Genomic DNA, 17,494 nt, shown 5'->3' with positions numbered 1-17,494 from the left:
TGGAGCTCTGTAGACCCCCACAAGGATAGTTCCGGTCAGGGCACTGGAGGTGGCAAATTCTCACAATGAAGCCAGGTTGGTCCTCTGTCGTGAAACCGGTCAGAGGATGTCTGACTCGCTTTTACGAGGAGTGGACCAAGATCACTTCAGATCAATAGATCCTAGAAGTGATAAGAGACGGTTACACCTTAGAATTCTTGCTTGATCAGAGAAGCCTTCATAGTATCCCATTCCGCATCTGGCAGCAAGCGAGAGGTGGTTCAGGATATGTTTGGCTTCAAGGGTTTAACACAATTGTCCCGGTACAGCTAATGGAGCAGGGCCACAATTAATGAACGTCTCCTCCAAGATACTCTATGCACTACATAGCCCCAAAAAGGGCACCTTTCGACCCATTTTGGATCCGCAAAAGCTCAATGCGGTGCACCAAGTTCCGCGGTATGTTTGGAGACATTGCGGACAGTGATAGTGGCATTCCACTTAGGGAAGTTCCTGGTGTCAGTGGATTTGACAGAAGCCTATATAGACATCCCCATATGCTCAGAACATCAGAGGTTTCTACAGTTTACTGTGCTGGGACAGTATTTCCAGTTTCAAGCTCTTCCCTTTGGGTTAGCGACAGTGCTGCAGACTTTCACAAAGGTGATATAGTCGTGGTGGCTGTGGCTCAGAGAAGGGGATTCTAGTCCACCCTTATCTGGACAACTGGCTCATCTGGGCAAAGTCTGAAGAGGATTGTCGTCAGTCGATTCAAAGGATCCTGGAGATGCTATCTTGCTGCAATTTGGAGAAAGGAGTAGATCTGGAGACTCCAGACTGGGTAGTGGTGACCACCGATGCCAGGTTCAAGTGTTAGGGGGGCAGTCTGTCTAGGGCAAATAGCTCAAGGTCAGTGGTTACCAGTGGAAGCATCCTGGTCCATCAATCAGTTGGAAACAAGGGCAGTGAGCCATTGTTTCCTCCTACAAGTCTGCGGTCACAGTGAGTGTCTTCTCAGACATCACGACAACAGTGGCATATTTCAATCATCAGGATGAGACAGTTGTATGGTGGCTCAATGCAGGTACTGTTTATCTGGATGGAGCAGTATCTGGCAGGTATAGCCACGTTACATGTATTTAGTGTGGACCATGTGCAGATGGGTTTACCCCTGTAAATAAGATCCCAGAGAATGGGAATTATCAGCAGAGGCCTTGAGTCTCATATGGTCTGGGGGGGGGGGGGGGCAATTCCCATCTGGATCTGATGGCATCACGAGGCAATGCTAGGGCAGTGAGTTTCATCAGCTGCAGGCGAGAAGTCTACTCAGAGGAAATAGATGCCCTGGTCCAGACTTGGTCGGCAGAAATTCTGTCATGTTTCCACCATGGTCCCTCGTTGGATGAGTGTTGTGGTGCATAGAGACACTCGGGAAAGGTGATTCTGGTAGCACCAGACTGACTGCATCATCTGTGATTTGAGGACCTTGTGCATGTCGCAATAGACTGTCCTACATTTGGCTCATCTGCAGGGGTTACTTTGATAAGGGCCCATCTTCTTGGATAGGGCAGATTGCTTTTGTCTTGCAGCTTGGCTTTTGAGAGGAGATGGTTACCGTTAAAGGGTATTCAGCGCCAGTGATTGCTGCTGTGCTTCAAGTTAGACCATCCATTTCATTTGCCTATGTTCAAGTGTGGAGAGTGTTTTGAGTCTTGGTGTTTGGAAGAAGGTCTGTACCCTTTGCAGTTGACTATCCCACAGATTTTGGCATTTTTGCAACAGGGCTTAGCAAAGGACCTGGCTTATAACTCTGTGTGCAGGTTGCAACCTTAGCATGCCTTCAAGGTAAACTGTAGGGGAGACCATTTGGCTTCCTATCTGGATGCCATATGCTTTCTGAAGGGAGCAAAGCATTTGCATCCACTGGTTCGTAGGATGAGTTTATCTTGGAGCCTTTGTTTCTATGGGTACTTTGTGGACCTCTACTTGAACCTTTCCGCCAGGCATCCTTGAAGAATCTCACCTTGAAGTCTGTCTTTCTGGTTGCGACTTGTTCAGCCAGGTGAATTTTGGAGCTTCAAGCTCTGTGTAGAGATCCTTTTCTATGGATTACAGATGACAGGATTTCATTGTGTACAATGCCTTCTTTGACAAAGGTTGTATCCTCATTTCATATCAACCACCAGTGGAGCTTCTGGCATTGTTGCATTTGTCTGCATAAGCTAAGCTTAAGAGAGCTTCACTTATTAGATGAGTGTCGGACTATGTTGTGGTATCTTAAGATTACTAACAACTTTCAGCACTCAGAAAATATTTGTCTTGTACAGTGGAGCATAGAAAAGAAGTAAGGCGTCTAAGGGCACAATTGCTCGATGGTTGAAGGAGACTATTTTTTAGCCTATCTCTGTAAAGATCTGAAGGTGCCAGAGGCTGCGGGTGCATTCTACTAGGGCACAGGCAGCCTCCTGAGTGGAAGGTCAGTTGATGTCGCCCCAGGAGATCTGTAGGGCTGCAACTTGGTCTTTGCTACACACTTGTACTGAAAATTATTAGTTGGATGTTTGTGCACTGGAGGAGGCTTTGTTTGGAGAAAGTGTTATGAGCGGGTCTTTTGGGTTTCCGCCCAGTGTAAGGGAGCTTGGGTACATCCCACTTGTCTCGACTGATCTGGGGAATGAACAGGAAAGGAAAATTGGTTCTTACCTGCTTGTTTTCATTCCTGGAATACCACAGATCAGCCTAGAAGCCAATCCCCTTGTTTTCAAAGACCATCAGTATGTGTATTTTGGAGGAGTATATGAGTTGTATATAGGTTGGTTCTTTCAGTTCTGTCCTTGATGTGAGGGTTCCCGGTTCAGGGAATGCGAAGTTTCTTCTCTGCTTACCCTGGAAGGGGGGTTTGGAGTTTAGTTTGGGAGTTGGTTTCCATCTTGGCTTAGGTACAGGTCAGTACTGAGGGACTGCAGATGGCACTCTTGGTTAAGTATAGCAGTACCTGAAAAGTTTCTAATCCTCCATCTGATGGTAGGGATGCAAAACCCACTTGTCTAGACTGATCTGTGGCATTCCAGGAATGAAAAATAGCAAGGAAACAATTTTCCTTTCTCAAGAATTCCAAACATTTTACTAACAATTCTTTTATTGCAAACCAGTTTCCAAAGTTGTCCAATAATATGCAATCCACAGTACAACTAAGCAAATACAAAACAGTGTAATAAAAGCTGATCCCAGGGGTCCCTTTGTTTCCAAAACCTTCCTAAGTGGTGACCCTGCTGAATAAAAATTAGGTTTCAGGTACCTGTAAATGCTGACATTCTTCAGCTGTGGGTTCCTCTTCTCCCTTTTGAGATGGATATACTTCAGAGGAATACACACAGTCCTCAGCAACTTATGCTAAAATAGAAATCCACATTTGTGAACTATATTCAGAAACCTCTTTAGAGATTCTTGGATACATGAGATCTGTTTGCCTCCCTTTGTGGAACAAGCATGAAGGAAACACTCGCCCACAAAATAGAAGAAAATATGGGAAGCATTCTCTGAAAAGACAAGTGGTTTTCACCTGGAAAACGGTGAAATTGGAGAAACCTCTTCAGAGAGGAAGCTACACACTTACGGCTCTTTCCACTACTCCAGGGCATTGCTTCCACTCCCCCCCCCCCCCCCCACCCACCCCCAGTTCCTCATAAATTCTCCTTCATAGATTGTAGACAGATCCATCCTTTACAGATGAACCATGATGGTCATTGACAACATTATACGCTCCTGCACACTCCTATTTCTGAGAGTTCACAATCTCAAACTGGAATATGTCCCAAGTTGCTGATAAGATGGATTGTAGGCTTTTTTTGGTAATGTACAAAATCCATTTTCTGAGAAGGTGATTATAAAAGTGACTAAACTTGCAAGTAGTTAAATATGTGAGTTTGATTTCTATTACTTTTTTCTTCATTAGTGTATTCTACCAAACAAAGCTTGTGACCTATTCAGTTATATCGATCAAAGCCAACTAACTTCAGAATTTGGGGGTTACTTTATGTATGAGCATGAGAAATGGGTATGCTTCAGAAAGGTAATGTCTGTTTTTTTTTTTTTTCAATTCAAAATATTTTTTTTTTCTATCCGCAAATGTATTCCTTTTTGCAATTGTGAATTTTTCCATACATATTAATGAATGGCTATTTTTTTTGTTTCAGACAGTTGACAGAAAATGATATGGGAAAGTATAGCAGGAAACCTTTTTTCTTTAATGCTCATTTGCCTAGACTACGGATTTAATACTCGTGCTTAGTTTTAATTAGTTAAAACCCTGACATTGCATAAATGGCAGGTGACATGCTCTGATCACATACTAGGGCATATTTCAGCTCGGACTCAAAAACAGCAGCAACATTCTTTGCCATTTATAAGACATCCAAATAATTAAGTTAACTCTCCCTTTCTCTAAACTCAAGCAGGCCAATTCAAACCAGTGGGTTATGCACTTCCACCAGCAGATGAAGACTGAGTAAAGCTGACTCACTGATATCACTGGCATATAGCCCTGTCCTGACATCAGCCCATCAGTATTCTCCATTTCCTACAGATGGTTGACATGCATCTCCCTTTTGTGCATAAGGCTGTAGCCTAGATTTGAGTGTGTAGTTGCACGGGTTCACCCAGGTGCCATTGGGGTGTGCGCAGGAGGACACTTAAAGCAGAGTGCAGTAAAACTATGGCACAGAGGACAAAAAAAGTCTAAGCGACTTATCTGTGAGACTTGCCATATATGAACAATCCAAACATCACTGTATGCCTGTGTCAGTGCTATTTTAGATGCCAAGGCAATTTGGCTACTACAGATTTTGCCAACATTGAGACATCCCCTTCAGCCTATGGTGGTTTCTGAGGGGAATGGGGCAGGAGCCAACATAGTGGACAGTTCCCCTCTCCTCTTGTACCCTATGGCAGAGGTATCCTGGAGAAGAGGGGTCTGAGAGTACCAGATTTGGGCCTATGGATCCATCCTCCTTGGGTGGAATTTTTCAAATGCCTGCAGTCATTTCTGCAGGCATGCCCAGCGGAGGCAAAGCAACCTATTAAAGGATTACATGCTTGGATCTCCCACTTTTAGCTACTTTGGGCAAATGCCACAGGGAGGCTATCCCTGGAGATGTTCAGAAGTTTGTGACTCATGATGCGTCGGATGACTCCGATGAATACTTGGTTTTCTCCCCTCTAGAAGAGGGAGATATTCCTCCTGATTTGAAGTCACGTCTGACTCTACTCTGTTTTTATCACAAAGATGAGTTGCAGAGTCTGACTCTGACCCTGAAGACACTTGGTGTGGACAAGTGTTATGCTGCAAGCTTACTGAAGAAAGATCCCATATTAATCACTTTATACAAAGCATCCTTTTTTCCCCTCCTGGATCCAATTAGTTAATTGACCTTGAGTGGAATGCCCTGGAGGCAAGTTTTAAAGGGGGGGGGGGGGGGGGGGGAGACATGTTAGCGGGTTTGTACCCCTTTAATCTTAGTGCAAAGGAACAGTTGTGATTCCCGAAGGTGGATGCCTTGGTATGCGCTGTTACCAAGCGAACCACCAATCCCGATGGAAGGAGGTCAGCTCTAAAAGATGCTCTGGATAGGAGAATTGAGCCTATCCTTAAACAGACCTTTGAGGCCATGGCAATGAATTTGCAAATTGCTTCTTGCTGCTTGGTGGCTCGGGCTGGTTTGAGTCTTTCTCAGATTCAAGGACTGGTGTCCGATGGCAGATCAGTAATGGAATCGGGAGCCGATTTCTTGGCCGATGCGGGCTGTGACTTAGTGCAGAGAGCCACTTGGAAGGTGGCTTTCATGATAGTGGCTAGGTGCCAGTTATGGCTGTGAAATTGGTTGGCAGACACTTATTTCCAAGTCCAATCTCACAAGGTTACCCTTTACGGGTTTTCTTTTATTCAGAAGTGAGTTGGATAAGATGACGAATAGCTGGGGTGCATCCAAGGTTCCTTGATTTGCTGGAGGACAAGAAGGTGGCAGCGTGTCCTTTTGGGCTCCAGGGATTCCAGTCTTTCACCAACTACTCAAAAGGTCTCGTCCCTTCAGAAGATCTGTCCTTTTGGCCTAAGAAACCTTGTAAGGATACAGGCTCTGAGGCTAGAGCACTTCGATCTTCACAATGAAAGTGTGGGGGCTCACCTACTGGATCAGGAGATAGGCGGGTGCCTATCATGCTTTTATCAAAGATAGGCCCAGATTACGACTGGCCAGTGGGACCTAGAAGTGATAAGGGATGGTTATACTCTAGAATTTCTACGAATTCCTCTGGATGCATTTATGGTCTCTCCATGCAACTATCTACAGTAGAGTGGCAGTGGAGACTAAGTTTAGAAGGCTGTTGGATTTGAAAGCCATAATTCCTGTTCCAGATCGCAAGAAAATATAAGGTGTGCTATTCCATTTGTCATGCCCAAGAAGGAAGAGGGGTCTTTTTGGCCCATCCTGGATCTGAAGGGAGTCAATCGACATTTGCGTGTGACTCATTTCAGAATGGAAACTCTACGTTCCGTAATAATGGCAGTGCAAACGGGAATTTCTCACGTCTCAACCTGACAGAGGCCTATCCACATACTCCTGTTCGCCAGGAACATTTTACCTAAGCTTCACTGTTCTGGGATGTCTTCATCAATTTCAGGCCCTGCCCTTTGGGCTGGTTATTGTATCCAGGACCACCTCCAAGGTCACGGTGGTGGTAGCGGTGCCTGTGCATAGAGTGCATTCTGGTCCATCCGTATCTCGACTGGTTGATTCGGGCCTAAAATGCAGACGAGCCTCATGGCATCTCGCAGGGTGATTTCCTTGCTTCAGGTGCTAGGCTGGGTAACAAACTTGGCTAAGAGCAATTTATAGCCATCTCAGATGCTGGAGTATCTTGGCATGTGATTTGATACGGAGCAAGGCAGAGTGTTTCTGTCAGTCTCATTCAGAAGTTAGTTACTCAAATTCAGGCCCTGAGACTTACTATTTGCTCAATGGTGTGGTCTTATTTGCAAGTCCTGGGATCGATAGCAGCCACATTGGACGTAGCTCTCTGGGTGAGGGCACACATCTGGCCCCTTCAGCACGTGTTGCTGTCCTGGTGGAATCCATGTCTGCACACTGAAATTCCACTTACCATTGGAGGTGAATATCCAATTGCAGTGGTGGTTACTAGCGGATCATCTTAGGAAGAGGGTTTCCTTGGAGACACCAGACTGGTTAGTGCTCATGACAGATGCAAGTCTTCTGGGTTGGGGGGCTCACTGACAGAGGTGGCACAAGGTCTGTGGAATACTGATAGCAGTGGACCATCAATTAGTTAGAAGTGTGTGCAGTTTGACTGGTATGCTTGTGGTTCACCGAGAGACTGGAAGCTGCTAGACAATGCCACCCCACAGAAGCCTACATTAAGCAAGGTGGAACCAGAAGCCAACTGGTGTCTGTGGCAGGAGATGCATGCGTGGTGTGGGCAGATCTTCTCCAGGACATATCCAACTTCCTGCATTGTCGGGAAGGACAAAGTAAGGGCAGACTTCCTCAGCAGGCAGGGTTTGGATTCAGAGTGGGAGTTGACAGACGAGGCCTTTCAAGTCATAGTGATGAGCTGGGGTCATTTGTACCTGGATTTATTGGCGAGCTCCAACAGTGCAAAGGTACTATGGTTCTTCAGTCACAGAAGGGATCCAAGAGCGCTGGGTATTGATGCTCATGTTCAGGTTTGACCACAGAGCAGGCGTTATGCCTTTCCTCCATCGCCAATGATAGGCAAGATCCTTTGAAAGATTGCGAGTCAGACAGATGCACTTCTGGTGGCTCCGGATTGTCCCTTGAGTCCGTGGTATACCGATCTTCAGAGGCTACTGGTGGACAGTCCTCTCAGACTATCACTCGGGAAGGATTTATTGCATGAGGGGCTCATACTGGTTGACAGTCCAGGTCTGTTTTGTCTTGTGGTTTGGCCCTTGCGAGGACTCTGTTGCTGAAGCATGGTTATTCTGTAGGGATTTCCACTTTGATCTGGGTCAGGAAATTTTCTACATCTCTAGCTTATGTTTGGGTTTGGAGAATGTTAGAGAACTGGTGTGAGGACTACTTCTACTTAAAAAGAAAACTATTTAAGATTAAAAGCAGACAATCAGGCATAAGACTTTAAAAGCAGTTTCAAAAAGGTGGATCTTCAGATGGGATTTAAACATGACAAGAGAGGGAGCACAGGAAGACTATTCCAAGCACACAGTGCAGCCAGGTGGAAAGCTCAGAATCTCTGGAATTGGCACTAGAGAAGGGCATGGATAGGAGTGACTGACTTATTTGAGTGGAGTGCACAAGGAGGGGTGTAGAGAGATAAGAGGGGAGAGGTAGTGAGGTGCTGCAGAGTGAAGGCATTTTGTAGGTGAGAGGAGCTTGAACTATATGCGGGAGCAGATAGGGAGCTAATGCAATGACTTCAAAAGAGGGCTTTTGTGAGCATAGTGACTTTAGCGATGTTCTCAACCTCTTAAAGTTGAAATTCCACTGATATTGGAATTTTTGCAGGAAGGTTTGGTTAAAGGCTTGGCCTTAAACACACTGAAGATGCAGGTAGCAGCTCTTGCTTGCTATAGGTGGTGGGTCAATGGTGGACTGTCTTCCCATCCAGATCTGTCCAAGTTTTTGAAGGAGTTAAGCATCTACGTCCTCCCTTGGGACCTTAATCTGTTCTTGTGGTTTTTGGCAGGTCCTTCATTTCGGCCAATGCATGGTCTCCTTTTGTGGCTGCTCACCTTGAAAACAGTTTTTCTTGTAGGAATCTGTTTGGCACGGCAGGTCTCAGAGCTGCAAGCTCTTCCTTGCTGAGAGCAGTTTCTATGAATGACTCTGAGGGCGGTACAGCTTAAGACTGTACCTTCCTTTTTGCATGAAAGTGGTTTCAGAGTTTCATTTGAATCAGTCTATTTCCCTGTCCATGCTGGATAGGGATAGATTTGAACATTATTATCGTCTGTTGCGTGCCTTGGACGTCAAGCTGCATCTGGTGCGGTTCTCGAAGATTACTCATTCTTTCAGAAAGTCTGATTTGTGCTCCATGGTGGAGGTAACCAACGAGAACTGGTGACATGAGCGACTATTCCTTTTGGGTGAAAGTAGTCATTGACAGCCTATATGGATACAGACATCCCATTACCTAGACAGGTCAGGGTGCATTCTATTAGAGCTCAGGCAGTTTCGTGGGTGGAGCGTCGATTGTTGTCTCCCATTGAGATTTGCTGAGCAGCAACATGGTCCTCCTAACATACTTTTTCCAGGCATTACTGCTTGGATATTAGGGCTCAGGAAGACATGGCTTTTGCATGTGCAGTGTTGATGGGTCCTCGGGCAGCCTCCCGCCCTTTTCAGGCATAGCTTTGATACATCCCACTGGTGTAGATTGGCCTGCCTGATGCAAAGGAAGGAGAAATTACTACTTTACTTGATTTCCTTTCCTCTAAGGAAGGCAGCCCAATCCACAACCTACCCTGGGCTACCTGCTTGCTTTTAGTTTGTAATTGACATGTGGATGGTGACATGTTATTTCTCTTAATTTGTTTGAAGGACTGGTATGTAACATAATCAATCCCTAAGATTAGTTCTTAACTTTTTTGCAGATCTGTGTTTCCCAGTTGGTTGGAAGCATGAGTGGTTGACTGTTAATAGTCGTGTTCAAGAATAATCAGTTTGTCCATAGTTTGGCTTTTCTAGAGAGATTGGTAGGCTGATGCCAGGTCAGGGCTGTGTCAGCGATGACAGTCTGCTTTGCTCAGTCTCCATCTGCTGGTAGGAGTGCATAACCCACTGGTGTGGATTGGCCTGCCTTCCTTGGAGGAAAGGAAACTTATCAGGTAAGTAATTTCTCCTTGGCTTATGAAATTAAAACCCGGATTATGAGTGTGCTCACTACGAGTCACAAGTGAAAATATTAAAATGGCTGCATATAGTAAACAAAATTGATCTTACAAAACAACTTTTATATTGAGCCTGAAATACCATCCTGTTGCAGTATCAAGTCACTCCCCAGGGAAGGAAATTAAGAGATGAAATTTTGCATGGCAACTCCAGTCTTGTCTAAAATCCACTTCCTAGCCCATTCTCATACCCTAGCCACCTACATTTTTATTTGACTCTTATTGGGGTTTATCTTAACCCCTTGCATAAGCCTTTAAAGAAAGAGGTGAAGTAGGGAGGATTGAAACCAAGGTACTACAGAATGCTTATTTATGGCTTCCAGAATATGTATGCTGACTGCACAATAGGGCTCAACTGTTTTCTCTCAGCTTACCTACTTTTAAATCACAAATTAGATTCCTTTAAAGAACATGGTTCAAGTTCCTACAGACAGCTATCAGATTTTATATTTTTGTATAGCATTCAATTGTGCACATATGTGACTTAATACATGCATGCATACATACAAAGTTGCCACAATGGGTCTGACCGAGAGTCCAAGCCCAGCATCCTGTTTTTCAGCAGTGGCCAATCCAGGTCACAAGTACTAGGCAAGTACCCAAACATTAAATAGATCCCATTCTACTAATGCTGGTAATAAGCGGTATTCCCTAAATCAACTTGCTAGACCTGTTACTGGTGTAATACACACAAGGAAACTTAAGTATATCGGTAACTTCCTGTGTGACCTGTGCCCAGGATTGTTTAATCCCTGGACATTGCCACCACATATGCAAGAAAGTGTCTGTCACCACATCCTCTGCAACACCCCATGGCTGATGCTAGATATATACTGTAAAAAAACAAAACAGGTTTATGTAGGTTCTGTGTAGCAACTGGACCATTAGCTCAACCCACCTGGTACATACAGAACTGTGAAGAGCAGTAGCACAGAGTTTTCTACACTTTATGATCATAAGTAGCACCTAAGTCCGTGTTCATTTTTCTATCAATACCGGAGAGGTTTCTGCACCAGTATTACCAATCAAGATACCCCAATACATGGTTGTGATTCCTTTTGCCGAGGCCCCAAAAACACAAAAGTAGTCCTCCATTCTATTCAATGGTCTGAGGAGCTGATATATCAGTGACCAACTAATGCATATCTCAACTGCAAATAAACTGAGTATGAGCCAGTAAATCAAGCTCCTCACTGAGATCACTAAAGAACTGAAAACCCATGTCATCCCGGAGTTAAGCAATAGTAGAAAGGCCCTGCATTTTCCATTCTTTAATTACCTTGGAAAGGGTGTACCCTGAGACAACTGAGTTCCCATATATCGGGGAAATAGACGCTACCACTTCATCCAATGTGCCCAGAAATATTTGCACTTGAGTCCATACTGAGAGAGAGAGTATGTGCTAGAATAGGGGTTCCCCTACCCACCCAACAAATCGGAGACCTTCCTGGTAGAAAGGGCAACATTGCCAAAGTCACCATATCAGTCTGTAATTGTTCCATTGACCCAGCAGTCTGGCAGCACAATAATACATTTTCAAATTGGGCAACGCCATTCCCCCCCCCCCCCCCCCCCTGCTTTTTGGACATCTACAATTGCTGAATACTTACCGTCGCTCATTTATAGTTCCAAACAAATTTAGCCATGCAGCTATGCAATTCTTCAAATACTGTCACCGGTTTGGAATAAGGTACATGCTGAAACAGGTATAAGAATTCAGGCAAGAAATTCACTTAACAAATTTATCTGACCTTCCCAAGAAATAGGCAGGTCAGCCCAATCTTGTTAGTGCTGTTTTATTTTACCGATAGGTACCACAAATTTCTGGGCATATAGATCCTGCAGATCTTTAGTGATATAAATCCCTAGATAGTTAAAGCAAGGTGATGCCAGCCAAAAATGAGTCATGCGGTCTGAAATCCCCACCCTAGCTCCAAAAGGAAAGATCTCAGATTTTATTCCAATTGATTTTATATCCTGCTAAAGTCTGCAAACGTTCTAAAGAGATTGTAACCAGTCTGGCATGATTAGAACGTTTGCAGACTTTAGCAGGATATAAAATCAATTAGCATCTATAACAATTATAGCTGTTATACCGATATTTTTTAAAGGGCTTGATTAACCAGTTTGAGAACATGTAGGAGTATCAACTCTTTGTGTGGGGGTTAAGTTTTGGGAACAGTGTCAGATTTTTTCACAGAATGGTGGTAAATGCCTGGAATGCAATCCTGGAGGAGGCAGTGAAATCAAAATGGTGATTTCATTAAGTTCTTGACATGGAAATTAGGATTTCTCATTGCAGTTACCTTGACTACAAGAGTTGGCATGTTCCAAGCTCATGCCTGCTGTATGCAATATATGCAGTTTTTTCCTTGAATGGGTATACCTTCTCATTTATCCAGAACTTCTACCATAGATTCTCAGCTTGTCATATCCATCAATCCATCTTATTTTTATTTTTATTTATTTAGTCTTGTATACACAAATTCTAAAATGTTTAATTTGGATTATAGTTAAAAACATTCATAATGCATCATAAAACAACTTACAATACACATATCAACAGCTTAAAACAAAAGATAATTATCTGTTTTCCAAGACTGTGTCCATGAAGATTCATTTCTTAGATTATACAAGAGCCTTCACCTCATACATGAAGAAATCCACTTCTTTGCTGGGATTCGCAATTATTCCTTGCCTATGACCCTAATGAACTTCGCGTCACAGTTGCCAAAGGTACATTGTCTTCCTGGATATTGGAATTCATTTAGGTACTGCTGCATCTTAGTAGGGTTGTAGATCATACTGTCTTAGCTCATCAGATCAGAACTTTGGCTTCTATTGTTGCCTATCTTAGCAAGTATCCCTTGAGGGCATTTGCAAAGCTTCAACTTGATCATCAGTTCACACCTTTGTCCCATTACTGTTTACACAACCTCTCAAGGCTTCAAACAAACAGTTTTGCATAACCTGTTCTTGAGGTAGTCTATTCTCCACTGTGGGATCTGGGTGGATGTGGGATCCATTAATTGCTTTGCTGGATTCCTCAGCTTGGAATGTCCCACATGTAATGAATAATTGTCTGCTCGTGGACAGAAAAAGCAAGTTTGAATGCCATAAAAGGTGTTTTCCCTAGATAGCAGAATGAATTGGCCATGGAATACTCCCCTACCTCCCTGGAGAAATAGACTAGCTAGCTAAATTTAGATATAGACTGAGGAGGCTCCCTCTGGAACTCTGCACATGCTCAGAGCTCAAGTCTCTACTAGCTGGGGCGAGACAAGTCATCTGGTGGCTTTCACTTGAAGCTGAGACACGAGTCTGTTCCTTTGTTGTACTACGTTATAGGATTTGCCATAGATAAAAGCAGGCAGTTTCAACTACTTGCCATTACTTTCTGAGCTACTAGATCAGAGGTTCCCAAATTGTCCCCCAATGATTACATAATCAGTGGGTGGGATCACAAGAAAAAGGCTTCTTCCTCCCCACATGGACCTTTACTCCCCCTGCAAATACAGTAGTAGTCAGCACAGAACCTGTGAGGGTGCACAGACCTGTCCCTAGGCTGAATGCTGTTTCTGCCATCCCTGCTTCCGTGGCTGCTTTTTTTTCTTGCTGTTTTTTGGATGAATGGGGAAGGGAAGAAAAATGGAAGTCTGTTTTGGTCATCATGTGGGAGTCATGTGAATTTTCAAGTGCTTATTTAAAATAGGGTCATGTCAGATACATCTGAGAAGCACTGCATTAGATGCACCTATTCTTTAATGGCTGACTAAAATCCAATGGAAGAATCATGCTTGGCTGTCTAGTAGTGATAGACTGCAAGGTTCAGCATTGTGAGAACCTGGTTGGTGTGGCTGGTTTAGGGTAGGAGCTACGGTTGATTGGATATCCACATTCCAAGTCTAGAGGATTATTACTTTTCTGACGGCAGTAGTGGCTGTAACCAGATTTGCTAGAAAGTTGCCAAGGGGGAGAGATTTAAGTGGGAGAAACTCAGTATAGTGTATCAACCCTCCCATTATAACTGCACCTTTTTAATCACAAAAGGTAGCATATGGTGGTATTCTTGGTGTTTTGGATACAATAGTTTTATCCTCAGTATGCCCTTTTGGTTTGGCCTGGTAGTTTTTCCCCACTCCTCTGGTCTTGCAACTCAATTGGAATAGGCCTTTAGTGGGGCTACAGTACCGCAATCCTTCATGTATAAGCTGAGCAGCCTTGGGTGGGGTCCAGTGTGGTGAATTGGGTTAGACTGAGTGAGCAATAGGGAAAGGGTTAATGGCGTTCAAGCCAAGAAAAAAAGATAATCTGTGGAGTGATTTAGGGATCGGTCTTTGGTCCAGTTCTGTGAGGTATTTGAATAAGTAATATGGAGCCCGGAAGAGTAAAAGTGATAAAATCAAACACTGATAAATCCTTAAACTCATTACAAAGATCCAGTAAAAAGTATAAAACATCACCTGTCTTTACAGTTAGGAGTGATTTTCTGTTTACTATATCACCTGTTCTGTTTTCTATAAACAGAAAATCATTCCTAACTCTAAAGATAGGTGTTGTATTATACTTGTTTACTGGATCTTTGAAACGAGTTTTCAAGGATTCACCATAGAGTGTGGCTTTTAATTGCACATTAAGGATACACGAGGAGTAAGTTGTGTTTTTTTTTGTTTTTTTTTTAAATATGACCTATAAATGTTTGCTTTAGTATAGCTGTACCCTGAACACATTATGAAAAATGTAAATGTGTTAATGCATTTGATTATGCAGAACTTTTTTTTAAATTTTATTTCTCTAAAAGCTCTTTTGAACTTATTCCACCATGCTTGTTTTCACTTCTCACTTTTTCCTTGGTAAGTGGGCAAACGGAAAGGTCTGGGCTATTCATTGTGGAGTTTAAGAAACTCACTTAGCAAACAGGAAATTTCCTTTTCCCATGATTTCCTTTTTGCCTCTAGTTTTAAGTATAACCTCTTTTGTCTGTCTTATCTCATGAAGTATAAACTACCATTCTTATTTTAAAGTGCATAGATTAATTTGCTAGTAAAATAGGTGACGCAGATATTTGTATTGGATATAAAAAGTCTGAATACTTCATTCTTACTATTTAATTTCTATTTCCCAAGGAAATGGATGGCTTCAGCAGGCAGTATACATCGGTGTTTAAACGATTGCCATCTTGTCTAGTCAGATTAGAAGCTTTGGGGTGTGAGCCATTTCCCAGTAGACAAGAAGAGCTGAAAGGGTTTTCTCAACAAATTCAGAATAGCTACACGTCATTGCGAAGGTAAGAGCATGCATTGACATTAATTTGGCATTGCTGCTGTACCAGGAGTGGCTAGCTGCTTCTCCTTGCTTCACTGAGTAATTGAGGTAGTGTAGGATCATGACACTAACAGTGGCTAGAATCCACCCAGGCCTTACAGCTGCCATAAATCTTTTTAAAGTATAAATATAAAATGACTCTTCTAATTTTTTTTATATTTAAGAAGGTAGTTCTAGGAGCTGATATGAGACAATAGTATGATGCTTAAATGCTGCCACCTAGAAGAAGATCCTAGAAAGAAAAAGGAGCTGTGCACATTTATCTGCATGTAAAACTCACATCAAATGTCCTACAGTTTAGTTCAACAAAACCTTTAATATCTAGTACATTAAGTTCAATACAAAAATCCTTACATCGGCCATTTTGTGATGAAACTGCAAGCTTCCCTTTCTGCAAGTAAATTAAAGTGTACCCATAAGTCTGGAATATTATGGAATGTAGAGGGTTTTTTAATGTGTTGGAGGTTAAGACATAAAGCATTCAAATGATCACACAGGAGTTGCTTTTAAAGCACTTGATTTGCAACTTTTTTTCTGTTCAGTTTTGCTATATTGCTTTGAACACTTAATGTGTCCAATATGATAATATAAAATAGTAATACAAAGGTTGCTTTCTATCTAAATAAGTTTCTCCCTGCTTCTTTGGTATTCCAACTCATTTAGAAACTTAGAAACATGATGGCAAAAAGATCTATTGGCCCTCCACTCTGCCCATCAATCCAATTAATTTAGCATTATAATGCTCATCACTTCCCCTGTATTTATCCCATGCTTTCTTGAATTTGGAATCTGTTTTTTATCTCCAACACTTCCACTGGGATGTTGTTCCACACATCTACTACCCTCTCTGTAAAGAAATATTTCCTAAGATTACTCCTGAGTCTACCCCCTTTCAACCACATCTCATGACCTCTCATTCAAGAGCTTCCTTTCCATTGGAAAAAAGGCTCACCTCCAGTGCATGGAAACCTTTGAAGTATTTGAAATGTCTCTCATATATCTCCCCTATCTCACCTTTCCCCTAGGGTGTACATGTTTAGATCTTTGTCTATCCCCATATGCTTTAGAATGAAGACCACGGACCATTATAGTGGTCACCCTTTGGACAGGCACTATCCTGTTTTATATCCTTTTGAAGGTGTGGCCTCTAGATTTGTACACAGTATTCCAAGTGAGGTCTCACCAGGGACCTATATAGGGGCAATATCCACCTCCCTTTTTCTGGAATCAGTCTCTGGGCTATGGTGTCATAAGCCCTCATTTACAACTGCCTGGTTGTGTTCCCCTATTTATTTTTATATTTTTTCAACTGAAGCCTAGCCATTACAGTAAGTTTTGCTTGGTCAGGTACCAAAGACCACAGTACCCGGCCTGGAGTCTGGCCACTAGGTGTTACTGTTGAGCAGTGACTGGATCTTTGCAGAGTATCCCCCTTTCCCTTCCGGGCTGTAAACATTGCTTTCACAGCATCCCCCTAGCCAGCCCAGGGAGCAGAATACTGGTCCAAGAAACTAATGTAAATCCTCTGTACGGTAATGTCCAATACTGCCATCAAGCCAGCTCAAATACTACAGCTTTAAATATGGAACCCAAAGATTTGTTTGCATCTTCTCAATGCAGAAGCATACATGAGAACAGGGCTTAACAAATATGTTCTGAGGACCCCACAGCAGTCAGGTTATCAGGAGCTCCACAATGACTGTGTATGTATTTGCATACTATGGAAACTCAGTATGTGCTAATTTTTCATGCATGTTTAAGATCTGAAACATACACATTTTAACAAGCTGATTCCTTTGATTATAATTTGCATAAAATGTTGTTGAATTCACTCTAGCTGCCTTTTTATAGGTGGCTAGGCATTGATGACCTGCAGAGCAAGTGTGAATCAATTGTACACAAATTCCAGAAGCGTGAAGTAGACTGTTATCAAGCTGTATCTGGCACCATTATGTTTAATCTGGCATTTGTAAATGTGCTGAACCACAGACAGAGGTAAGCACATCTCCTTTTATTTAAAAAAAAAAAAAAAAGTGTTAAGAATCATAGCATCTTGATTTTGATATCATTTATTTATGCCTTGCATAATTTTAGCAGTTTTATTTTTAATAGAGTAGTGGTTGCTATGTTGGCTTTGCTTGGGTACGTAGTTAGATTCCTTTTTTTTTTTTTTTGACTGAGTTATACTCCATCAGATCACTGTCTGAATATGCAAATTAGACTGGATTACACAAGGGTCTGGTTCTT

General features: G+C 42.7%; 1 protein-coding gene across 15 annotated transcripts in view; it reads left to right on the top strand.

Moving 5' to 3' along the window:
• LOC115087836 overlaps positions 1–17,494 on the top strand; it is a 251,264-nt gene that overhangs the window by 45,874 nt on the left and 187,896 nt on the right. For 11 of the 15 annotated variants that reach the window (XR_003855628.1, XR_003855627.1, XR_003855626.1 and 8 more), the window contains 3 exons: positions 3,935–4,051; positions 15,049–15,209; positions 17,099–17,242. Coding sequence is in view for 12 of the 15 variants with exons in the window: in XM_029595461.1 (XP_029451321.1) it covers positions 3,935–4,051; positions 15,049–15,209; positions 17,099–17,242 (422 nt within the window). In the remaining 3 variants the exon portion in view is untranslated. The remainder of the gene's footprint in view (positions 1–3,934; positions 4,052–15,048; positions 15,210–17,098; positions 17,243–17,494) is intronic. The other 4 variants (XM_029595454.1, XM_029595455.1, XM_029595450.1 and 1 more) reach the window with 1 other exon arrangement.

The sequence above is a fragment of the Rhinatrema bivittatum genome, chromosome 3 (genome assembly GCF_901001135.1).
Source record: "Rhinatrema bivittatum chromosome 3, aRhiBiv1.1, whole genome shotgun sequence".
NCBI lineage: Eukaryota > Metazoa > Chordata > Amphibia > Gymnophiona > Rhinatrematidae > Rhinatrema > Rhinatrema bivittatum.
This window is presented reverse-complemented; position numbering and strand designations above follow the sequence as displayed.